General features: G+C 39.1%; 1 protein-coding gene across 1 annotated transcript in view; it reads left to right on the top strand.

Annotated features, from left to right (window-relative positions):
- Positions 1-11,261: 11,261 nt before the first annotated feature.
- Ank3 (ankyrin 3) overlaps positions 11,262-26,794 on the top strand; it is a 323,355-nt gene continuing 307,822 nt past the window's right edge. Inside the window, exon 1 of the mRNA XM_077799312.1 lies at positions 11,262-11,375. Within this exon, the coding sequence (XP_077655438.1) occupies positions 11,262-11,375 (114 nt within the window). The remainder of the gene's footprint in view (positions 11,376-26,794) is intronic.

Genomic DNA, 26,794 nt, shown 5'->3' with positions numbered 1-26,794 from the left:
ATATATATATATATATATTTTTTCACATACACATACATACATACACACACACATACTACAGATAATGTAGTACAGCAGGGTACTATATAGTAGTACAAGATAGACTATATAGTAGTACAGATAGACTTATTTATCTTGCTTGACTGAAACTTATGGATTAGCAAGTACCAGTTCACCTCTCCTGGTCCTAGGCACTGACAATTCTACTCTTTGGTTCTTTGAGATTGAATCCACTGTGAGGTATCTAAAATAATCAATCACACACTATTATTTTACTTATCACAATGATCACATTAGTTTTTTGTTTATCTGGTTTTTATCCATAATTGGAGAATTTTTGAATGAATTTATGTTGAAGACGTAAGAAAAGTTTTGAAAAAATACTTTCACAGAGAAACTCTACCCAGCCCATTTTCAGAATTTTTGTATTTCTTGTGGCCACTCTCTACATCCTGTTGTCTCAGACCTATGCTCACCTATAACCTGGACTGGTCTCCTCATACAGAAGGCTGGTCTCATTGCCACTCTAATAGGACATGGCCTCATGAGATGCAGTAGTCACTTCAGGATTTTAGCTTTTTCTAATGTCAGAAGTCCTTGTAAAGACTGTTTTCTAAAAAGCATGATATTTTTATTTTTTAAATAACCCATAATTATTGAGAAAAAGACTTGTAAAAAGCTTTGGTTAGATGCAGAATCAGCATTTTAATTCCTTTCCTGTAACTCAAATATTCATTGGGTCTGAAGTCTGTAAAAAATCGAATTGGCTGGAAAATTATTGTTAAAAATAGCTGTAGTGTTGCATCTGTTAAAACTGTGCTTGTCTTGCAGTCTCACGAGCTCACCGACAGGGTAGCATACACCACACATCTGTGGTAAAGTGGTATTTTGTTAAGTAAATCCCACTATCTTCATGGGGGGGAATGTAGACTTTGGCCAAATCTTGTTAGATCTTAATACTATGGCTACCAAAAAAAAACAAAACATAACCAACAAAAAACTTGGAGCTTGTGATACATATTTTATTCTCATTGACTGAGCCAATTTCCACCCATGAAGTGGTTAATAGAGTGTGCAGTCTGAGATGTTCAAGCGTGTCTAGGAGTGAGTATTGACACTTTCTGGAACCCAAATTCGATCTAATTTAAATTAGATGCACTCTGGAGAGAATTTTTTAGAGTGGAGCAAAGTGTTGTGAAATCACTACCTGTGCAGAAGAGACCACAGATTTAAATTTTTTTTTTATTGATTTGATTTATTTGATTTGCTGTGGGAAGGAGCAACATCTAGACATGGATGTGTGGGGTGTCCAGAGCTGAGTACAGGGCTCCTTGGGGTTGGAGGGGGCCAGGGGCGGACTCAGTACGCCCAGGTGCCTGCAGCAGCTCTGAGCCCAAGGCTCTGTTGTTCAGGCAGCTTTTTCCATGTCAACACCTGCTCATTAGGAACTGGACCAAGACTCCCAAAGAGCTCTCAGATGGCCCCAATTTTGTCTCCCTGCCAATCTGCGCTAGAATTTAATAACAACCTTGAGGTGAAACTTGGTCCTTTCCTCGTTGCTAATCCCCAAAACCATCTGGCCTTTCCCTTTCTCTGAATAATAATTTAGTATATGTGTGGAGGTGGGGAGCGGGTGGAACAAGGGAACAGACCTACCTTACATTTCTTAAAGAACAAGCCTCTTGATTTCAGAGAGTGAGGTAGTTACTTTGAGACCTAACCTTGTTCTTCCTGTAGCTTCCACATCTTTAATTGCCAGATAATTGTTTGAAATTCACACAATTCATTAATTATTAAGAAAACTCCAACTTTAGTTCTTTGATGAAATAATGCTGAAAAGAAGCGTGTTAGTCTCATCATGATGCTTATGTTTTTAAAAAATGTTTTCTCTTTAGTTTTTCATTAGTTTTAGTACAGAATTCATAGGCAGAACATGCTTCATAAATTTTTGCTTATTCCTGTACCTTACTCAGCAAAGTAATTAAAGTAACTTAGTAGAAAATATACAGAATATAATACTAAACTACAAATAAAGCATAAAGTGTCAGTATTTCCTCTATCTTCTTCCTACCCAGGGAAGGACCTAGAACATGGTGAACCAGATGTCCTGGGCATTTGTTGAGTTTGGGTGTCTTATCAGCATGTATGAGTTATGCTACTTGTATAAAAGAGATACCCCATGAATTATTTGTTAGAGAAGTAAATTAAAGAAATTTTATCCATATGAATGTGGTGTAGGAAATGCACATAGCAGCATGTGTCTTTCCATCACTCACATGATAGCTGTCATGTTCAAGTCCACAGAGTAGATTTCTGTGGGTATTACATGTATGTGCACATACACCTGTGTGTATTTGCATATATGTAAGTGCATAGACATATATATTCTTGTAAATATTCTAGATATTGGGTTTTGATTCTTCCATCCATTAAAGACCGTCCAAGCATAACTCAGTGTGATGCCTTAGGAGAGGGGTGAGCAAATTATGGTTTATGGACCAGCTCTAACCTGATTTTGATACAGCCTACAATTAAGAATGCTATTTACATTAGTAAAAGACTAGAAAATAACCACAAGAATAATATTGACAACACATGAAATTCAAGTGTCAGTGTCATAAAGTTTGAGTCAGAGCCATGTTCATTAACGTATGGTCTTTGGCTACTTTTGTACAGCCGATTCCAGAAGGTGTAACAGAGTACCTGGCCTGCAGAACCTAAAATATTTACTATCTGACACTTTATCTTGCTCATCCCTATGTTAGAAGATATAAAAATGAAGTAGGATGAAATCTGCCTGAGTTGAACTATATTTTACAGTATTGAAAAGAAGTTGCCCCTTTACTTTGGTTCTTTTTTTTGTTTTAGTTTTATTGATTTTTTTAATATTTATTTTTTAGTTGTAGTTGGACACTATACCTTTATTTTTTATGTGGTGCTGAGGATCGAACCCAGGGCCTCACACATGCTAGGTGAGTGTTCTACCGCTGAGCTACAACCCCAGCCTGATTTTATTTTTTTTAAATACACAACAGCGGAATGCATTACAATTCTTATTACACATATAGAGTACAATTTTTCATATCTTTGTATATAGAGTACATTCATGCCAATTCCTGCCTTTGTACATGTACTTTGTTTTTATTTTTGCATTACAACTCTTATTACACTAATATACCGCAATTTTTCATATCTCTGTTTATATATAAAGAATGTTGACACCCAATTCGAGTCTTCATATATGTACTTTGGATACCTTGGTTCTTTTTAAAGAGAAATTGGAAAAGAATGAGAAAATTGGTCTCATTTTTTATCTTTTCTAAAGGGCCTCATAACATTTTCCCATAAATATATAACAGGATGTTTTCACTATTCGAAGTTTAATAACGTGATCATACCCTGACATGGTAAAAGAAAGGCAAGTAAAAAGTGACAAATCTGTGGGACATGTAACATGAAGCTTAATGGTTTACCATGTGAATTCTAAATCAATATGAAAGAAACCTACCAGAACTTCCCAAGTGGTGGGACAGGAAAGAAGAGAGGAAATCCCAACCCACTTAGGGACCCCAGTGCCAGGCTGCACTAGTCCATCCTGTGCTTCAGAGTCTTGCATGTTTTCTGTGATACTCGTGTTTTATAGGCATGAGTTGTTGAAACCTATTGATAAGATCGGGAGGAAGCAAAGGTTGTTTCCACTTTGCAGAAGAATGGGGCTATAAATTCTGCATGCAGCTCTTTCTGTGCCTGTAAGTCAGTGCTAAATCCAAGAAAAAAAGAATTATTTTATTTTTGTCATAAAATATGTTCAGAGTTGGTATGTCCCACATTATAATAAAGAATTATTACCTGACTTTTGTGTGGAATTTGACAGGTTGTGTACACTGTATCTGGCATAGTGTTTAGCTGTTATTCTGCCCTTGGCCATTGTTAGTATGGCCCCATAAATGAACTGATTAAGTGCTTCATTCCCTCAAAATAAGACTGTTTGCTTTCTGTGTGCAATTTCATCCCTTTTCCACATGATCAGCAATGATCAGAGTTCTTAAAAGAAATGTTTTCAAAATGAGCTTACTCTCCTTATATCTTGATCAAAATACAACAGAAAAGGGGGAGACACATCAATCATTGCTTTATCCCTGTCATTGTATTTGAGCATCACAAAGTGTGTATGCTGGGAGAGAGACTTTAGAACCTTTACCTTTAACGGAGACACAGGAACTGTGGAAGAACAAGGATTTCCCTAAGGTCTCAGGGACTTAGTAATGGAATATGTTAGTTTGATCACTTGCATTATTTTTCCTTTAGGCCACCTTAAATATAATTATCGTATCAACAGTAAAGAACAAGAAGTCAGTGAAATATTAAATCATAGGATATGTTATGTTTGGCTGTGAAACAAAACACATTTCCACAAAGTACCTAGGAAAATATATCCCATTATTCAGCAGTCATACTCCATCAGTCTCTTTAGAATTGTTATTAAACTACTAATAAAAAGGTGATGGGAGCTATAATTATCCAGACAACATAGAAGATAAGTGATACAGAAGCCTATTATTTATCTTCAATATTAAATGTATCAGAATCAAACAGGCTACTTGAGAGAAAACATTCATGGTTCACTATCAAATAACTTTCTTGATTCAGAGGATGATTTTGGAGAATTGCTATCTGCATAGAGTGGAATACCTAATTCAATTGACTCCTCACTATCTTGTTTATTTTTCCTGGGAAATGTTAAGCATGGAAAGAAGCAAAGAGCCTTATTAACAAGTATCCACTACCCAAGCACTTCCAATTCAATCATCCTATCTTTTTTTTCATAGCACTTATTACTTTGTGAAATTATTACTTATTTGCTGTCTCCTCCTGTGTGAGTAAGACTGGAAGCTTCAGTGAGTGACCTTCATTGGCTTTTCACCACTGTACCACTGACACTTGAAACAGTACTCCGGGGCAAAGGGAATCCTATACTGTCTGTTCAGTGCATGAGCAGTTGGCTGTGTTGATTAGGGCATGTGGGATTCAGTGGTGAAACAGTAAAATCTGTGGACGGGGAAGTGTCTTCATTCCTCAACTAGAAAGCACTGTTTGGAGCTTGGACCTTTTCGTTCTATCTTCTACGTGCTTACAGTCTCTTCTGCAGCACCTACATGTATGTTTTAAGTGTTGGTTTGCTTGGCTTTCTCTCATTCATGAGCCTGGCCCAGAGACCAGACACAGTGACCAGCAGAGTGAGTGAGTAGGGGAGTCCTTAGATGCTTCTTTTAGCAAAGTGCCTGAGAACAGAGTTTTTGTGCTTCATGTCTTCCTATAGAAAACAGTGACTGACTGAAAAGTGTCCTCTGATGTTTATTTGGAGAAACTTCTGCCTTCAGGAAGACATACTTTGGCAAATGGGGCTCTTTTTTTATTAGCATAAGACTATTTTAGTCATGCACATCATTTCAAATTTCTAATAGCTACATTTTCAAAGTTTTTAAAAAGTGAATTTAGTGCAAGGCATGGTGGTACATGCCTAGAATCCCAGCAACACAGGAAACTGAGGCAGGAGGATCACAAGTTCAAAGCCAGCCTCTGTAACTTGGGTAACTTAAAGCAAGACCCATATGAAAATAAGGAATGTAGCTCAGTGGTAAAGTGCCCTGGGTTAAATTCCCAGTATATAAAAAAAAGAAAAAAATGAAATTAATTAACATGTTATCTAAGTAGATATATCCAAAATATTATTTTGATATAAATCAATATGCAAAATTATTGACTTTTTAAAAAATAAAATTAAGTCTTGGAATCTATGTAGTTTACATTTCAATTTGAGGGCTAAGTTTTCAATGGAAATATTTGATCTGCATTTTATTTCATAAAACTTAAAGTAAGCAAAGTAAATTTGTATATTCAAATTGTTCCAAATACATATATTTGTGTTCTATTATCTGAATTAAACATCGTTTTTAGGCTTAAATTTTTTAAATATAATTCAAAATTCAGTTTTCTGGTTACACTCTTCTTGTTTCAGGATGAGTAGTCACATTTGGGTATAGGCGACTGCGTTAGCCAATGCAAATTATTATTTCTTTTAATAAACCTTTCCTAGATATGTTCTTTTATTTCCAAATTCCAGCACCTCCTTTCACCTTAAAGCAGTGCATTCTGGTGTAGTGAGAGGATATCTTCAGAGCTAGCTGGCCTTGCTTCTGCCTTCTCTAAGAAGAGGCGCTCAAGGGGGAAATGGCATGGCCCCTTTGCTTTGTTGGCACACCACTCCTGGTGTGAGCTGTTCCTCGGTGCCCTGCCAAGCACTACCAGTCCACTCTCCCAGGTGAGGCAGAAACCAGGGATGTACCTTCAGGGCCTTCCACATACAGTGAAAGATCTCCTCTCTGCTGACCAGTGTGGGTGTGACGGAGAGTCCATGGGGAGGCCATCCCTGCATGTCTGCCCCCATCTGCCCATGTGAGGTCACTGAAGCAGCTGGCGTGCCAGGGACCAGCTGGCTTTCTCTCCAGTGCTGAGGTCAGGCTGGTTAGTAGGATGAACAGCACACTCTGGGGAAGGAAGACAGACTGAGTGCTAAGACAGATGGTACCAAGGCCAGTGCTCCTGAGTCCAGAGGTACCACTCCCTGCCAGGAATGTGGACCTTTTGTCCTTTGGGGATATCCAGCCACACTTTTTTTTTTTTTTTTTTAAATAAGGACATCATGTGTCTTATCTAAAAACTCCTGTGACTAGGATTTCAGAAGTCCCCCAGGTTGCTTCTCATTTATAACCATTGACAGATTTAGTGATTGTTTTCTTTGTTGTCCCCCACACCACTCAGAAACTACTCAAGGTCTCTTGATACCATCTCTGTCTAGGATGCCAAAATTAATGAAATGACAATAGATCCATTTTTCTTGGTGAAGGAATAATATTTTGACTGTCTCTTAGGGTGAAGCTGTGCTGCTGCTGCTGCTGCTGAGAAAACTGGAGTGGGTGCAGCACAAAATGGTTTTCCTTCCATCAAAACATATACTTACTTTGTCACTGAGAACCTGGAGTAGGCTTAGAAAAGTCATCTCTTTTTTCATTTTTGCACTTTCCCCCATTCCCACTAATTTATACATCACCTCCCCTTCCACTTCTCACACCACTACAAATCTTTTCAAAGTGCACAGCTATTGTAACTTCAGAATCTCCAAGTGGCAGTGTCATCTCCATAGAAATCGCGTGCATTGTTGTTTGTGTCTCCACATTGTTGAGCTGAATTGACAATGTGAAATGACAACTCAGCATAGGCAAGTTATCAATCGGCTGAACTAACTTTCAAAGCTTGCCATGAAATCTTGGAGAGGTATATGCAAAAATCGAGGAGGAAGAAAATTCTCTGGCTTTGGTATTGAAAGACTGTAAAACCTCCCAGTGAATTGCTTTGGCTTCATTTTCAGTGGAATATTTAGTCACAATTGTTTGATTCCTGGATTTGATATTATTTGGGGTATAACCACGACTCCATTTGCCAAACTTGAAAGTGGTTTTTATTTTTATTTTTTTGTAATAGTTTCATGGTCTAATGATGCATAGGCAGCAAGTACTCTAGATGAAACTCATTAGCCCTGGTAAGGAATTAAGAATTAATGTGGAATAAAATGAAAATTTTAAGAGGAGTCACTTTTTGCATGGCTCCTAGTGAAAAGGGACAAGCAAGAAGACGACTGGAATTCTTGGCTGCAGAGTGCTGGCTTCCAAATTGTGCTCATCAAAGCAACCTTTCAGGGGAATGTTGAGGAAGCCAAAGCAATGGGGCTCCAGGACACCATGCCTTTAGCTCAGCCTGGCAGCTCTACTGGTGCACTCATTCTACTTGCCTTTCCAGTACAACTTAAGAAAGTCCTCTTTGGCTAGTAAAAGGTCACTCCTGTCCTATATTTTGAAAGGATGGTTTGGGAATTCTTGCACTTGGGATTTTTATAAAATAAGAATAAAAAATTTTTCCCCTTGGGAAATCACTGAAGAATTGTTATTCTTTTCCTTGTCAGTAGCTTTGACAGTCCGCAGGCTGATAGCCACATCCTGTGCAAGTGCTGTCCTTGTGGAGTGGGACTGAGGACATTGCTCAAGAGTGACCCAACTTTGTATCCTTGTTTCCTACAATGCGGTGTCTGCATCCCATTCTTGTTACAGTTGGGGACCTGCCATGCTCCTCAGACACACAAGTATGCCCTGGCTAGAGAGTCACTTCCGGTTTGAAGATTTGACCAGTTCTGTGGTCTCCCCCAAAGACATCAAACTTTTAAGACTTACATAGAAAAGTTTGAAATGAAGGTTTTTTAAAAGTTTTTTTAATGCCTCAATTTCAGCCATAATAAAGCCTTATTTTGTTATTGAAAATAATAAAATTGTATATTATTTAGGGTAGGGGAGCCAGCATCCCTAGGTCTCTTGGGTCCATGTCTGTGTATAGAAAATAAGTACAGAAAGAGACTAGGAGTTTCCTTACAGGATGTGTGCTGGATGGAGAAGAAGGGGCCGAGCCTTTTAGTCTTCTGATAACAAAAACTTAGGACCACAGAGCCAACTTCCTTGGCAGAGTTTCTGTTTGGAGTTACAGTTTAGAAATGGAAGGCTTATTCAAAGAATAATTTTCTATAAGAAAGAAAATCCAAATAAACATGCTGTGCCTTAGTTTTTATTTTTAATGTATTATATAAAGGAAAATATGAGTTAATGAAAATTCACACCATGATGTCCTAAAAGTCATGGTGCATTCTCAATTTCTGGTTACTCGGGGGGAAGCAAAGAACTTTTCTAGACCTCAATAGGTTGAAATATATTGAAATATACCCGTGGCTCATTTTCCTATTTTTCAGGTGTGCTTTTGCTCATGGAGATCAATGAGACATAAAATGCTTTGCCAGCCTCAGAAGGAAATGTTACCTTGAACAAGGGTACTTATAAATACAGAACATTTTAAAAAATCATTAGTGTCTATAAGGAATTAAAAGAAAAGGTTCAGGAGCCAGTGGGAAAGCAGCCAATTTTCTAGTTGGCTGTCCTCTTCAAATTGCAGAAAATAAGGAAAAGAAGTTGTATGAATGTTCTTCAAAAGTATAGGGTAGTTTAAATGGGACAAAAGTACAAAAAGTGTTCATTTTAACTCTTTTCTCTACCCCAATTATTAGTTTTACAATAAAATATCCTGGTACAGAAACACTAATTTTTACTGCAGGCCCAATGTGGTTTTTTCACTTTTAAGTCTGAGTTACTTTTTCTTTTCTTGTTTGTTTGTTTGAACCCAGGGGCACTTTGCATTGAGCCACATCCCCAGCCCTCCCTCCCCCCCGACTTTATGTGTAGGTGTGAGTGAGTGTACCTATTATTTAGAGACAGGGTAACAGGGTCTCCTGAATTGCTTAGGGCCTTGCTAAGTTGCAGAGGCTGGCTTTGAACTTGAGATCCTCCTGCCTCAGCCTCCCTAGCTACTGGATTACAGGAGTGTGCCCCCACATCTGACTGAGTTACATTTAATTCTCCACTCTCATTCCTCCCCTCCCTTTTTTCATCAAATAGTGGTTTCACAGGCAATACAGAAACTTTCTAGAACTCTATTAAGTCAGTTTCTGTAGAAAGCGCACATAAGCAGTGGTGCGTGTAGTAGGCCCTCAGTAACTATGACCAGAGTGATTTGCACATAGTTTTCAGAAGTGCACAGTCCACTCGAAGTAAGACTGAGATGCTGTGGGGCCTCAGTCTTTCCCTTCCTGTTTTCTATCAGTGCCTGGCAGAACTGGAAAGGACCCTACAAAGGAAGAAAGGGGAAAATCTTTGATCTCCACATCAGAAATGCAGAGAAGTTACAGGCAAGGGTTCACACTTGTGCTCCAGAGAACGCCAGCCTCATCCTCATGGATGTGCTGGACTTTGTGCTCCACCCTTTACACACCTTAAAGTCAGCTCTACAAAGCTGCTTACATCAACCTCCAAGGTTATGCCGTTCAGATTTCTAAGTACACACAATAAGTCTTTTCAGTGGAACATCATCTTTTTATTCTCCTTGTTTTCTTGGTGAAATTGGGGATTCTTTCCTCAGGTCCACGTGTTTTAGGCCCACTCTGACATTTCAGCAATTTCTTCCAAGTACTGTGTGTGTGTGTGTGTGTGTGTGTGTGTGTGTGTGTAAATGATTTCCACTTATTAGATTCTTTCCAGTCTGTGCATCCTCGCAGAAGACACCCCGGCAGGCTTTGAGCACTGCTGCTGCTTCACTTCACATAATGAATATTCAGAGGCTGCAGTCATTGAGGACTCAGGTGGCAAAAATAGTAAGGTGATTGAAGCAAACCCTAACATGAAAGCCAAATCTGCATTTCAGTGACTCGAACTCTGATTACAGCAGATTCAGATTCCTGGTTCTCTGACCCTGGGACCACATGAGAGGAGAGTCCTGGGGAACCTCCTATGAATCGGGCATCTGTTCCATACACCAACATGCTCCACGTCTTTCTGTATGATGTGTTGTAATCAGCGTGTTGTTTTTAAAAGACAACAAGCCCTTCTGTAGCCCTCTCCACAGAATGCATCGGGGCTGATAACGGCATAAAGGACGCACTGTTGAGACCGGCAATGCATGCATTGTTTTCCTCATAATGCAGTCAGGATTGCCATAGGAAAATTGAGCGTATTTTTTTGAAGTCTTATTTTATATATTTTTGTCACCATCAGCAGTTGAACTAAAGTAGGAACTGCTCCATTCTATGACGGGTTAAATTCTGCTCTGTGCTGATCTAGTGGTGATGTATAAATTGCAGCCCTTTCTTTCTTTTTGAAGGATTCTAAAATAGTTTTGGAGAATCAGTGCTGGATTTTTGCTTCTGCATGTGTGGTGACTCTTGATTTTTCCCCTTTGGAGGAGCATCCTTTGCAGCATTCCCCCTTCCGAGGAATCACTTAGACACTTCCAGCTGGTGGCAGGGGATACAGCCATAATACAGCTTCCTCTGTCCCAGCTGTCTCCACTACGGTCAATGCATGACGATGGCTGCACCCTTGTGTCGAGGCTCAGGTGAAGGAAGGTGTAGGATGGAGTCTGGACCCCACCGTTTGGCTTTCTAAACGCTTCAGCTTCTCCAGCATCTCTGCCTTTTGAATGTCTTCCTGCTTCCAGTCCGAGGCTTTTCTCCAGTGAGTGGGATGCTGCTGCACGCCTGATTAAAGGTGCCTGAGGATATCACCTTTTACACGGAAGCCCTGCGTGCCTGACAGGATCTTTTTCAATGCATTATGGCTCATGCAGCCTCACAATTAAAGAAAAACAGGGATTTAGAGCTCAATGCTGAAGAAGAGACTGAGAAAAAAAGAAAACATCGCAAACGGTCCCGGGATCGGAAGAAAAAGGTAGCTATGTATGCCAGAGCTCAGATCTTGCCTAGATTCTTTTTTTTTTTTTTTTTGTTTTAGTCTCCTCCTGGCATCTGTGAGAAGCGTGAAGGGGTCTTTTCACATGCTGTATAGAGTGTCAATCGGGTGTGTAAATGGGGAATGGATGGTCTAGCCCTGTAGTGGAGACTGGCCACGGGCTGGGCATGGCGTGGACAGGCAAGGCTTTTCTCCTGGGGAGGGATTGCAGGGCTATGCGGAAGGTGTGTCTCCCTTCACAGAGGCACCGGCATGTTTCCACAACACAGGAAGGTGCTGGGAAGGAGTTAAAAGTAGTTTCTGCACGGCCCGGTCAAGGTTAAATGTACTGCGGTGACTTAGGTCTGAGGCAGAGGCCAGAGAGTCAGGCTTTGTACTTCTTAGAGGTCTGTCTCGTGGAAAAGGAGCTTTTGTGCTGGAACTGTGTCACATGCATGCGTTTCTGAGGCTGATCTGTGACCTTAAAGACGTAGCAGAAAAGTCATTTCCTGCTCTGCTGCTTTTCCTCTTTCTTTCCTGGTGCCCCTTATTTCTATAAGGTGCTTTTAGTTTGGTTGTACAATGGGAATAAGCTGCTACAAATAACTTTCTGTTGTGAAATAAAGCTGAAATCACATAGGTTTGCATCTGCCTGCTGGGTGAGTGATTATCCTAAATGCAGGAATTCCCGTGACATGGCCGGGACCTGCAGCCTTTAGCATTGATTGCTTGAGCTCTGAGCTCAGGCATGGATGATCCCCTACTGATACCCCAAGCCAGCGGGGAGAACAGGGAATGTGTTTTAGGTCAGTGGTGTTTTTTTTTTTTTTTTTCATAGCCAGAGAGTACTTACTGTTTGGAGGCTTTTCCCTTAAATACAACTGCTAGGGACTGGTTGGGAGTAAGGCCCCAAAGCACCTTTTCCTCCATGACAATTAATCAAAACGGACTAAAACTCTGTGATTTGAATATAGAAGTCAGGTCATAAAGCATTTTTATGTGTCTTTGTGAGAATCCCCAAGGGAAAGATATTCTTAATTTGCCCTGAGCATTGGTGCATGTGCCTTATAAATGATATGCAGGTTTCATCTGCCACATGTACAGGAGTGACTATGGCTATTTTTGGTCCCTTTGCCATTTTCTTCCGAGTTGGTGTCTATAGGAGAAGGCTCTCCACCTCTCGTGGCAGAGCAGACTTTGAGAGACTGAATTTGGAGGGCTGTATGTTTAGCTGCAAGATGTTAAATATAGATGGTTCCCACTTTGATAGGCTTGTAAATAAACTTCTTGAATACATTTTCAAAAAAGTGCAAACTTGGGGTAAGAAGTTGTATGCAGGCGTATTCCAAAGCCTTCAACAGCCTGGTGGTTATGAAATGGCCATGTCTTGCTACATTCTGCTCTAGTTTTATCATATTAGGTTTTTCTAGGGGAAGGTCACTACTGATTGCCCCTTCTCCACACATCTCGGCCCCCACCACTCACACCATGATAAATGGGCTTCTAAGACACATAAGGAAAGAGATGTATATTTGTATAAAGATACCATGTCATCCTTGAAGTCGACACCATATGAAAGAGTTGTTAGCCTTTCCAGGCTTCAGTGCAGCAGTGTCCCGTGGCAGCTTTTGTGCCTGGGCCCCTGTTTGACTTGGAAGCAAAACAGGACAGGGGTGAGGCAAAGGGTGTTTCGGGACTCATTGAACTCAGCTAATGCTTTGTGGACCCAAATGCTTTGTTATGAATACAACAGAGCCTGTCTAATGTAAATCTCTTAGCAACCAGAAGGAAACATGGAGAAATATCAATATCACTATTGTAAATGTGCAAACGGATTTAGATGTTCTCAGGACACTCATGAAATAGATCCAGAAGGTGGCTCATGGATCACACATTCACTGCTGTTGTCCTCATTAATTCATAACATAATATAATAGGTACAGATCAAAGATCCAGTGTGTTATGCCAGGTGCAGTGTTTGTAGTCAAATTACTTCATCAACTACTTTGGTACAGAGTTAAAAATTCAGTTATCTTTGAAGGCACATTCTAGACTTCTTTTAGTGTTATAGCATATTTAACCTTTAGTCCTTACAAAGTGAATTGTTTTGACTCTTGAGTTTTTTTTTTCTTCTTCTAAGATCCTAATTAAGGCCTGAGGGCTACTTTGTTCCATATTATAGGACCCATGCCAATAGAAAAAAAAACTGCTTTTTAAATGTAATTTTCTGGATTATTATGGGGATAGTTGCTCTTATTCCTATGCAGAAGTATCCTCCAGGATCTTCGAGTTACATAAAAGTAGTTCTGAGTGTTCTCATAAAAGCACAAAATAGAAAAGTTTAGGAAGTATCTAAGCCTCTATTATCTACTAGTAGTTAAAAGTGTGTGATTTACAAAATAAAGAATTTGGACCATGGCAATCTTGCAGTTTAGGCTGGGGCAAGCCCCAGATGAACATGTCTTGATGATATCTGTGTGACACAGTGTTATGCACTAGGGACTATTGATAAGTATTACAATCAAATCATAATGTAGACAGCACTGGATTCACATTTCATCAGGTTCTTAAACTGGAGAGTTCCAAGAGTTAGAGTGTCTATTTTGAATACTCTAACTATGAATAAGTAATTACCAGTGCCCCCCCTCAGTATAGAGAGCTTCTAGGAATTTATAGTTAGTTGGATTTTAATAAAGATGTATTTTATTCTTGATACAACTGAAGTAGTGTCAGGAAAAAAAGAAATCTTCCCATTGGTTTAAAAAAAAAAAAAAAAAAAAAGCTTCTGGGTAGGTGCATATTTTGATTATTTAAGTGCTTTGCATTCAACCCAGGGCCTTGCTTATGCTAAGCACATACTCTACCACTGAGCTACATACCTGACCCTAAACCTTCATCTTTTGTCACCAATTTTTCTGTCTTAAAGGAAAAATAAAAAGAGGTTTTAATGAGTATGTAGTTTGAAACAGCTTAACAATGTGTTTACAGATATCTCTTACCTACAGTTTCCCATTGCTTTCCCTGGCTTCTTTCCATTTTCCCCTTCACACTTCTTCCCTGATGGGCTGCTTAGTTGGCAGCCGGTGGAAGATACACCAAAGAAAGCCAGAGAGCACCTAGAAGTGTTGATGCTGGTCTGTGGCCCAAACAAACTGTGGAGAGGAGCTCTTCATGTCCCCTGCTTCCAGCAGGCTCCCTGACCCATCCTCCCCTGAACCCAGGATGGTTTGTGTCACAAATGCCCTTCTTGTGGTGCAAGACATAGTCCCTGAATATCCCTTGCTGCCACTAGCTTCTGGTGCCACATTTACTGCATATTTTGTCGTCTTTGTCATTTCTTTGAAATGTAGAAAATACATTTCAATTGTGAGAAATATCAGGACAATAACCTTAATATATTCAATAAATGGGTTTTTAAATATACGAATATATGCTCCTCTATGTTGGCTATGTTTTGTCAAAAATATTTAAGGCAACCTAAGGAAATTTATACTATAAAAGAAAGTATAATGGGGTTCATTTCTATGTATGTAACTGATACAGTGCTAGATACTGGGCTAAGTAGCAACTAATTCTGTGATTAATATAATTTCTGTGTAGTGATGTCAAATTCATAGTTAATCAGTGGGAGAGCAGGAATAAATATTCATTGCTTCATCTTGTATTCACATATCCTTTCAGCAAGCGTTTATCGAGGGACTTCTGTGGACCACACATTGCATCAAATGTTGGAGACAAGAGTAGTGGCAACAGTTGAGTGGCTCCCGTAGAGTTGATAGAGACAAGAGCATCACCCATCCATCACCCAAGCTAAGGTCTGAAAAGTCAGTAGCCACAAGAGCCCATAGAAAGACCCCCACATGACTCTGATGGACTCAGAAGAGTCTCTGTGAAGCTAAACCTTAGAGGAGGAGTCAAAGCAGAAGAACAGGAACCCCATGCTCAAAATGATGGAAGTAGGAGAGGCTATTTGAATATGAGGGAAATAAACAATATTGGAAAGCTTTCAGCCAAGGAGGGCTGAGTTTGTGCTAAGAAAAATAGGTGGGGGCCAGGGCATGAAGACTCACATGTGCCCCCTTACAGGGTTTGGAAACATGCCTACTGAAAGGAGGGAGAAACTTCCATGGTGGTTGTAGGCAGAGCAGACCGTGAATAGCTTTATGGTTTGGCGCCATTGCTCACGCATCAGTGTCGTAGACAGCAGCAGGGAGAGCAGTCGGGAAGCTCTGATGAGATCCAGGCATGAGATGCCGAGAGGCTGAACCATGGGGAGACTCTGCCAATGGAGAGGGGGTGTAGCATGCGAAAGATATTTAAGGGAAGACTCAGTAGAACTTGGCAATGGATGATAGGTAGGAAGTGAGAAAGGGAGATCAGATTCTAGGGTAACTGCCAAGTTCCTGGCTTCAAGGGGAAGATGAAGAATTGAATTTCCTGGATTTGTGTCTTTTCTCCCTGGACATTTCTTGACCATTTATTATGTATCCAAGTTTTCCATTGCTTTGTAGGCAGGGGCTCACGATAATGTACAAATAACGTGTTTTTATTTTCTCCATTTTGTAGATGAAGAAATTGAAGCATGAACGTTCAAGTTAGTTGCCAGAAGTTCCCACAGTGGTTGATGGGAGAGAGAGGTTCTGGTTGGGTCAGTCCAGCTTTCTGGCTTGTGTTCTAATCACACTACGTGACATTAATAGTGAGCAGCATTAATATTTTCATAGCTATACATCAGAGTCAGCTTATTTCAGAAAATCTTGTAAATCATCTATTTCTTACACATCTGAAACTTTAAATAGACTTTGTGTCTCTAAGTAACCCACGATTGTAATGGGTCTGTTTTTCTTAATTTTTGTAATAGATTTTAATGTTTTGCCTAAAGGTACTCTTTTTAAAAAATTTTTTTTGGAAAGAGAAGAATAAAAATGACCAACACCAGGACTTCAAATCCTCAAGGACACATTGGTGTAAGGACAACATGACAATGTGTAGGTGCTTGATGGTATGTCAGGCAGTGTGCAGAGGAATTCCCAGGGGATGCTGTTTCTCTCTCCCTCTGTCCCTCTCATCTGTTCCTCTCATCTATGAGAAGGTATTGTTTCCATCCCCATTTTTTTCATAGATAAAACCTTCAAAGAATTCACCTGAAATCCTGTAACTAGTCAGAGTTGGACCTAGGCTTTAACATGGGTCATGGGATCTTGGAATCTGAGACTCTTAGAAGTCTAAAGTTAAAGCAATGAAGGGTTTGAGAACAGGTTTGAGGATGCATGAACTTCAGTGTTTCTTGCTGCAGGAGGTTGGTGCTGCTTGACATGTCACAGGTTTTCCTCATGTCCATCAGCTAGTTATCTGTGGCATCCATAGTGTAAGGTGCCAGGCCACGTGAGGTTTCATATTGCAACAGCTGGACTTTTGTGGGGCATGGTTGTGTGGTCCCCAACGAGATACAAGGAACCTGCTCTAGAAAGTATAGAAATTATAGGTTTATAGGGAACTTGGTATCCCTATTTGCATACTCAATCTTCTGTACTATAATTATGTGTTTATGTGTCTGGCTTACCAGGAGACTATGAGCTTCTTGAGGCCAGATATGTGTCATAATCATTTGCTGTTACAAACTGGTGCTTGCTGGGTGGGTAGGTGGGTGGTAGATGGGCGGTGGATGAGAGCCAGTATCATGCAATGATTAACAGCATGGGCTGTAGATAAGATTGTCTGAGATCAGATGATGGCACTATCACGTGTCTGTGTGACCTTGGGGAAGTTGACCTCTCTGTGTCTCTTCACCTGCAAAATGAATGTACTAAAAAGTATGTGCTTAGTCATAGGGTTTTAATGAGATTTTAATGAGTTGGTTTTAGAACAGCTTGGCACAAAGTAAGAGCCTTATAGTATTGGTTGTTGCTGCTGTTGTTCAGAATTAATAGAAGAATAAATGAATTCATTTCATCCTAAACCTTCAGGGATTGTACCCATAAGTTAACTCACTGAAGTCCAGCAGGCTAGATTCCTGGGAACTAATCTGGCTGCAGCCTGTCTCCACTCTTTAGAGGAGGGAGAATAGAAAAAGTCTTAGCTCACTCTGGGAAAAGTTGTAAACCTTTGTCCTTTGATGTTGCACTTTTGATATTTAGAAGTAAGAAAGCTATTAAATAAAATTTGCTCTTGGATCTGTTCCCCATTACTACCACACTACATTTTTTTCCTCATCTGTTTAAGTATTAACATTTTCTTTTCTTGATCAGTTATCATTATGACCACTGCAAGATCATGTTAGATAGATCATACGTTTATTAATGTCTGAATGTGTTACTTTAAAATTTCCAATTAGTTTTGACATTTCTGTACCCTGGCTACTGGTAACTATTTCTTCACTACTCTTCAGACCCATAGTCCTTTCTGTCCCTTCATATAACTTGGACAAGATATTACTTTGTGTGGGTTTTTTTTTAATATCAATATAGAAAAAGTTTGCTTTTCATAGATATGCTTGGAGAAAAAGCATAGGACTTGGCAAGAGTTTGCTTTCTTTCTAGTTAGATTATTGGAAAGGCATAAATTAATCATACCCCTTTTACCTGCATCTGGCCATTTCATAACATTTATGCACTTAAGGAATACCTCGCTGTAATAGGTACTAGCAACATGCAGGAGGAGACCTATGGGGCCATCTACCTTCTCTGGTTTAGATTCTACTTACACTGTTGAGGTAAAGGACCATAGAAAGAAACAACTTCTGGTGGATCTCCTGTGTGCTGAGTGCCTTTTGCCTTCTTCATCTTACTTGACATTATATCAACACTGTCATGACATGGTGTTATCCTCATGCCCAGAGGCATTAACCAAAGCTTGGGTCTGTTATCCAACTTGCCTCAAGTCACAGATACAGGTGTGTTTGAAACCAAAGTCTGTTTGGTTCTCAGACCCTTACCCAGGCTTTTAGAACCTTTACAGGAGTTTTCTTGGGGTTTTTGGTAATGGAGGTGCAAGGTTAACGATCACGTTTGAGGTGTTAGAAAACACAATTAGTAAATGATTTAACTTTCAGCAATTATTTTTAAAAATTTATTTGAAAATCTGCAAATGGGCTGGGTTGTGGCTCAGTGGTAGAGCACTTGCCTAGCACATGTGAGGCACTGGGTTCAATCCTCAGCACCACATAAAAATAAAGGTGTTGTGTCCACCTACAGCTAAAAATATATTTTAAAAAATCTGCGAACTGTATAAACCATTTTACTAAAGTTAATGTACTTCTATTAAAATAATTTTTAAGTGAAATCTATTCATTGAAACAAAACAAAAACTGTTGACATATGTACACTGAGTAATGTTAGCTTACATATTGAAGGGGAATGTCTAAATACAATATTAGATGCTGTTATTTTATCCAAATTTTACTCTAAATAAATATTTGTATGGAAAGATAATATTTGAAAACAACTAGTCTCCCATAAGTTGGTCCAAATCAGTGCTCTGATCTGTATAAAATAAAAGTAGAAGAATTGAGCAGAAAGCAATGGAAATGAAACTCTGGTGTTCAGCATACGGGTCAGGTCTGTTTCTGACATTTATCCCATTCACTCAAGTTTATGCTGTCATGGATCCAAAGTGGCATAATGAAATAAGATGGGTCCATCATTGCCCAGTACAGAAGCTGCCTATAAAATGTATAGATTGCAATTTAAATTTAATGACTTCTAGTAAATTATTTTTTAGCCATTGGTCATCTGATTAATTAGGGTCATATCCTTGGTTCTGCATGAACTCAGATGAAGTTCATTAGAATAGGTAGAACAGAGACTACTGTTCATATCTGCCAGATCAATACCTTGGAGGTTACCAGGATGTTAAGCTTCCCAGTACGGTCATTGGAGAAGGCTGATGTATGGATTGCATGGGAGAGAGCTGGGGGAGGTGGCACACATCTATAATCCCAGCTACTCAGGAAGCTGAGGCAAAATGATCCCAAGTTGGAAGCCAGCCTTGGCAATTTACTGAGACACTGTCTCATCAGGGAAACAGCTGGTGATACAGTTCAGCGGTAGAGTGCTTGCCTAGCATTTGCTAGTCACTGAGTTCAATCCCCAGTCCTGGGCAGGGGTCAGTGAGTGATGAGAGGAATGGGAAATGGAATTAGGATATAGAAAGATCAGAAGAAGGAAGGAAGTTCAAGATCTTCTAGGTACCGGAAGTCAAGTAGTAAAACACTTTACCTGTCAATTCTTCTAAAACTCTTGTGATTTTTTTTTTAAGCCTGATAAAATACAGCTTTTTTTTTTTTTTAAAAGATAGAGTGAGAGAGGAGAGAGAGAATTTTTTTTAATATTTATTTTTTAGTTCTCGGCGGACACAACCCGGGCAGCACGCATGCCAGGCGAGCGCGCTACCGCTTGAGCCACATCCCCAGCCCTAAAATACAGCTTTTTAAGAGGTCTATGCAATTGAAGAAGGTATAAAAACAGAAAATTTTAAGAGGATTAAAAACACTAATAGAGTAGGTAAGCCATATAGAAAGAAATGGGGAGATTAAGTATCACAATTTATGATGGGGTCTGGATATAAATTCATGTTGAAACTGTTCTTATTTAGCTATGTGGCCTTGAACAAAATTTCTCTGGGCCTGTTTCCATATTGATCAAATGAGAATATTAATTTTTAAATGGAGATACTGTAAAGAAGTGCATTTCACCGGATTCCTGGCATAAAGGGAGTACTTAGCGAGAGTTTCCCGCTTCCTCTCCTACAGTATGGACTCTCAAATGTAATTGCGGGACTATAGTCAAGAAGGAGGTAGTGGAACTGAGTAAGTTAAGGAATGTTCTGACAGTTTTCCTACCTCATAAGCATTCAGAACATTATTTGCAAAAATGATTTGCTGAATGAAATTTTACTACTAGTCCACCTTTCCCAAGTAACCATTTGAGTCCTGCAGTTTGGCTCTTTGCAGACTTTCTAGTCCTTAGGGAATTAAATCTGTCATTTTGAGAAATACTCCCAAAGACTCATATGTTAACTACATTTTCCATTCATTAACACTGTTATTAATTAGTTTTTCTGGGTGGTTAAATGATTGCCTAGGTAGATATTAAAGCTTAAGAACCATATGCACAGATGGAGGAAGTACAAATGATTCTTTTACTTTATTTTGCTGATTCAAGTACAAATATTTAAAAAAAGAAAAAAAAAAGCCAGGCATAGGCATCCAGTGACTCAGGAGGCTGAGGCAGGAGGGTCACAAGTTCAAGGCCAGCCTCAGCAACTTAGTGAGGCCCTGTCTCAAAATTTAAAAAATCAAATAAAAAAGAACTGGGAACATAACTCTGTGGTCAAACACCCCAGGGTTCAATCTCCAATGTTTAAAAAAATAGTGTAAATATTGAAATATTTTTTGAACAAAAGTACTTGAGCTGAATGAAGAGTCTTTATAGCTTTGATTTGAGAAGAAGCAAAATGTTTCTTTTGCAATATAAGATACTACACACACACCCTAATAGATAATTCATGACCAACCAATTTATCATTCCTCTAGGCAGAATGCCCACGACAGAGGTGTTGTGATAGCTCTGTGATAATTTGGGATTATTATGAATAATTGACCTCATGAACCCTTTTCCACCTTTCATACCAAGTTTGTGAACCCAGAGTGGCTCACTGGCTGTCCCCATTTGCCAGCAATTTTTCTTCTTCGTATTTTCTCAGATGGTTACTTGCTAGGGCCACTAAATTTCTTCAGCCACATACAGCAAGTTACCCAGTACCTGACCAATTGGCCTGATTCCATAACTGCCACTTAGCTTCAACAGTGTATTTCTATATTTCCATTCACCTTAAACCAAAAAGAAAAACTAAGCCTGAAACTTGGATGTCTTTCCTTAGACATTTTCATCATAGACTCCATCTGATTTCTTTCTTTCTTTCTTTCTTTCTTTCTTTCTTTCTTTCTTTCTTTCTTTCTTTCTTTCTTTCTTTCTTTCTTTCTTTCTCTCTCTCTCTCTCTCTCTCTCTTCTCTCTCTTCTCTCTCTTCTCTCTCTTCTCTCTCTTCTCTCTCTTCTCTCTCCTCTCTCTCTCTCTTCTCTCTCTTCTCTCTCTTCTCTCTCTTCTCTCTCCTCTCTCTCTCTCTTCTCTCTCTTCTCTCTCTTCTCTCTCTTCTCTCTCTTCTCTCTCTTCTCTCTCTTTTCTCTCTTCTCTCTCCTCTCTCTCTCTCTCTCTCTCTCTCGGTTATTTTTTGTTTTGTTTTGTACCAGAATTGAACTCAGGGGCGCTTAACCACAGAGCCACATCTATAGCCCTTTCTGGATTTTATTTAAAAACAGTCTGTCATTGAGTTGCTTAGGACCTCACTGAGTTGCTGAGGCTGGTTTTGAACTTGTGATCCTCTTCCCTCAGCCTCCTGAGCCCTTGGGATGAAAGGTGTGCACCACTATGCCCAGCTTGATTTCTGTTTTTCAAAGGACAGTGAGACAAAAGTATGGGAAGAATGTATTCATTCTTTTATTTATTGAGCTTTAAATCCTTGAATTTACCAGGTACTTCATTAGGTGCTTGAAGTAGATTGCTGTATTGAATCCTCATGGAATGGCTATTATGGTCCCAATTTTCTGGATTAGGGAAGTTATACTCTGAAAATGTGGATAGCTTTCCAAAGTCCCACAGTCATCCCTGTGCCTTTCTTCTCACTTCACTCTTGTTGTTACCCCCAAGTCACCCCTGGAAGTACCATTTTCGCAGAATACTGTACTGAGCACCATGAGATAAATAATTCCTGGACCATGAAATACCATGCTGGGGTTTCTTCCCTGCTAGAAAATCCCTAGTAGAATCCTACTCATGATTTCTCTTTTTCTCCCAAAAGAACAGTATACAATGGAGTGTGGCAGGTAGGAGGGTGATATTTCTGGATGTAATAAATAAGTTACTTCATTTCAAATCACTTTCACTTCAAACATTTATTAGGAAATAATCCTATTAATGGTTAAGAAATGTAAACATAATAAATTCCCCAAATGTTTTTATCTATGTATGGGGGGGGGCCTGAGATTGCACCCAGGGGTGCTCTACCACTAAGCTATATCCTGGACCCTTTTTATTTTCACCTTGAGGAAGGGTCCTGCTAAATTGCTGAGGCTGTCCTCAAACTTGAAATCCTCCTACTTCAGTCTCCTGAGTAGCTAAGATTACGGGTGTGTGCCACATGCCCAGCAAGTGTTTGTATTTTTAAAGATAAGTAGCAAAATCATTTTGTGTTGGCTGAATTTGTTGGTTTCTGAAATGCATCTATTCGCATGTTTGCTGAGGCCTTCTATTTCATACTCATCATTTTTATGAGAGAACTGTGGAAAAAGCTGGCTTTAAATAACTTACTCAGCTGGCCTCAAAAACAGTCAAATGTTTACAGCTTAGATTAGAAATTAAAATGCAATTTGTAGAAAGGTAAGAAATTAACACCAACATCAAAATCTACTTCAGATGACATTTTTTTTTCTAAAAATATTTGACTCACCATGGGCTTTGCCAGGATCTTATTAGCATAGAAAAGACCCCACATGAACTGATCTTTGTTTACCCTTAACAATGAAAAAGGGTGAATGAAAAGTTTAAATTGAGGGAGGGGACTTGGCAAAAATTAGAATTGTCAAAAATTTTTATTATTCAAAATTAGATATCTTATTGGTTTTGTTAGCAAGCCTCAGTTTGAAATTATAGCAAACCTGCCAACAAGAGCCAGTTCCATTTACAGTAAAATAATTGGTAGGTACTAAAGGTTATTGTCTCAGTTAATCCTTGAAAGGACCCTTTGAGTAAATTGGCATTATTTCCATTTTACCAAATAAAAAAAAAAAATAAAACTTGGAAATTGAATGTATCAGTAACAGCAAAAAGTATAGGTTGAACTTGAACCCATAGCCATTTGACTCCAAGGTTTCTCCCCCACACTGCCCCTGCATTTCATTATTATGCTTGTAAATTGTCAAGCAGATAAGATTCTGGTGCTTAGGGAAAGTGTGTACTTCCATTATTTTCTAATCAGTTGTAATATCATTTTTCATTTACCTTTCATCATTACTGGTACTGTTCATGCGTTCTACATATTCAATACTAGGTAAAGAGGGCTTTTAAAATAATGATGTGTGTGATTTGAGCTTTATGTTTTTATCTTCAGATGTTACAAAGGGGTGTTAAGTACTATTGTAAAACACACAGCGATTTTGAATCAAGTACAAAAAAGATCAGGGTTGTTGCTTACACCGTGGATTTACAGTCTGAGGAAGTAACATTTATCAAAACCATAACCTTGAATAATACATTTTGTTTTCTATTAGTAAATCCCCTAAATATCCAGTCATCTTATTCCCAGCCCCATGTCTGCCACCTGGGTGGTCAGGACTCAAGGAGACACAGGATATGTTGGAAGAGACGCAGCTTCTGAGGTCACTGAATGTCTCCCTGGCAGCCTCCCTTCTTCTTTAAGGACCTGCTGTCCCTTAAGGCAGTGGCTGGCTCACTGAAACCTGACTCAATAACATGAGGAGTAGACTGACTGACTTCTGTCAACACTCAAAATACATTTGCCTGCCCTTAACAGGAAGATAACCATATTGATGTTTTAAAATGCTGAGTGTCATTAATTTCTTTACTTTGAAGCATGACCATTGTTAATGATCCCTGCTTTACTAGGCCTCTTCAGTTGGAGTCATTCCCTGCTATCTAAAAATAAATGGTTTCATTATGCACATTTATTCCATCTACATGTATTCCAAATAGAATTGATATATTAATACTGGGAATCCAAGCAAATGAAATTCACACATTCACTTGTCTTCATTACTATAGAATTCATGATCCTGATAATCCGCCTCAATTCCAGTCTGTGGATTGTTTCAAAAGGTTTTGAATGTGCCTCATCTTATCTGAAATTGGATCTTTGAGAGTCACCAGGAATGTATTTAAAATGCATGTTTCCTTTGCTGACAGTGTTATGAACTGCCAGCCCTGGGCTTGACTTCCTGTGGTCACATGGGGGTAGGAATGGTAGCATGACTTCCTGCTCCTTTGTGTCTAAGTCCAGATCTTGGTCTTTCTCCCAAGTACCCACTGAACAGCCTTGTCTTAAGTGGCCCCCATTGTAATTTGACTTTACATAATATGTTTCAGTGGATTTTTCCATGGGATCAGATTAAAATTTCAGTGGATTTTCTACGGGAGAAGATTAAAATACTTATCTACCCATCCATTTGGCCTCTGATGGGCATTATGTTTTTATTTGCTTTCTGACGGATTAGTCAGGATTTTGTTTGTGACAAAGGGCAAGTACTCTAATATTCACTTGGCATCCTTGGGTTTGACCTGCTTTCCTGGAGCTTCATTTCAGCTTTAGTGGAGCCTAACTTATTAGGCTGTTCTGTGTCTGCTCATACAACTTAATCTGACATTTTGTTTTGTTTTTAAGTAAGTGCTGCTGGAGATCTCTGAAATAAGAGGAAAACTAATTTTGGGAGACTCCAAGGAACCAGGGAAAGGGCCTGGGTGGAGCTGTGGAGTTGGTGAGACCTGGGTTTGATTCTTGACACTGTCGCTTCTTTTTGTGGAGTTGCAGTCATTTAACCTCTCTGAGCCTCTGTGCCTTCATCCATAACAATACCTACCACAAAGGGATGCTGTGAAGACTCAATTAAATTGAACCTGAAGTGATCAGCACAATGCAGCGATTCAGCAAATGCTCATACCTCCCACTTCTTTTTCCCTGGTGGTGCACATGGAAGAAATGAGAACTTGTTTCATGTGAAGTATATTTAGTGAGACTTGTCAGTTAAAATGGGAAAGTATATTTACTGAAATGAACTATGAGCAGGAGGTCAGTAAATAAGTAAACGATAAGTACATGTCTGCATTTATGTTGGAGTGTATATTCCCAAAAGGACAGTTAAAATGAGAACCCTATTTCCATCAGGAGGAAATTCAGTCTTTGGAACAGAGACTCAGGTTCTAGAGAGGTACCCTGGCTTTCCATGCTTTCCCAGTAAGGCTCTAGTTTCTTCTGCAGAACCCAGTCTCTAGTGCAGGTGTATTTCTGCACTAGATCAGCTTGGTGGATTTCTGAATCAAGTTACGAGCCAGCCTTTATTTCTTAAGGCTTCATGGGTTTCCCTAGGCATTCCCATTGAAAGTCTCCCCCGGCATCTGCTGCTGGACTCCCAGCAAAAACACTTAGACGGATATTGTCAGCAAAAGTTCTGTTCTAGTGACTCTCAGAAGACAGCTTTGGAGCCAGTAGCTGATATGCAGTTTCCCAGGGACAATTAGAGAAAAGTAAGCAAACTGCTGACAGATGGGGTTTCTTGCTAAATATTAACTGTCAAGTGAAAGAAGACTTCTTCAAGAACTTTTGAGACTATTTAATACCTGTTGTGCTACTTTAACTCCCTACTTGATTATGTGTAATTTTTTTTTATTGATTGCTCAAAACATTACAATGCTCTTGACATATCATATTTCATACATTTGATTCAAGTGAGTTATGAACTCCCATTTTTACCACATGTACAGATTATGTGTAATTTGCTAGAGCATTCTTTGTGTTCTCCTAACTTCTTTTTTTCTCACCATATAAGAAATAGATGTCCCTTGTAGAAATAATATTAAGCACAGGGAGGTAAAAATCACCCAGAGGAACATAGATGTAATTGTTTCAAATATATATTTTTAAATATTATTCTGTGCATATGTTTGCTTAGCTGCTTCTTTTGCTCTCTATTTTCCTCCCCAAAGATGAATGGAAATGAGGTAGTAGTAATAGCTCTTCTTTGATAGCCTCATTTCCCCAACTAAATATATAGTGGGAACATGAAAATACCTATGTCCATTTTAATAAATATCTAACATTCTACTTTATGAATGTACCAAAATGTTTCCAGTTAATCTTATTTTTCTATATTTAGTTGATTTCAATTTTATGAAAATTGAAAAATTATGAAAAATATCACAAAGGACAATTTGTTCTAAACAATTTGTTCTAAACCATAGTGTGGTCATTTTATGCCACCTTGGTTTTTCTGGTATTTTTTTTTTCTGATGTTCAAGGTCCTCCATTTACAACCTCATTTCCCACAGATCTGCTAGTTGACATTAGTTCTAGTTCAGATTACTCCGTCACTATTACAAAGTGTACCCTTCTTTCCCACCTCTATCTTTGTGTTGCTCTGCCTGCCATTCCTTTCACCATTCCCTGTGTGCAAATAATTCAAAGAGTCAGGGCTCTTTTCTAATCCCACCTTCCCGAGACACTCATGTACACAGCTGATAGTAATCTCTTTCCATTATTTTACAACTATTTGTATCTCTCAGGGATTGTACAATACTCTATACAGAATTGCAATTTTCTGGGATGATATCTAGATGAAAAATATCATATTGTGAA

The sequence above is a fragment of the Urocitellus parryii genome, chromosome 5, assembly GCF_045843805.1.
Source record: "Urocitellus parryii isolate mUroPar1 chromosome 5, mUroPar1.hap1, whole genome shotgun sequence".
In the NCBI taxonomy this organism is placed as follows: Eukaryota; Metazoa; Chordata; class Mammalia; order Rodentia; family Sciuridae; genus Urocitellus; species Urocitellus parryii.
This window is presented reverse-complemented; position numbering and strand designations above follow the sequence as displayed.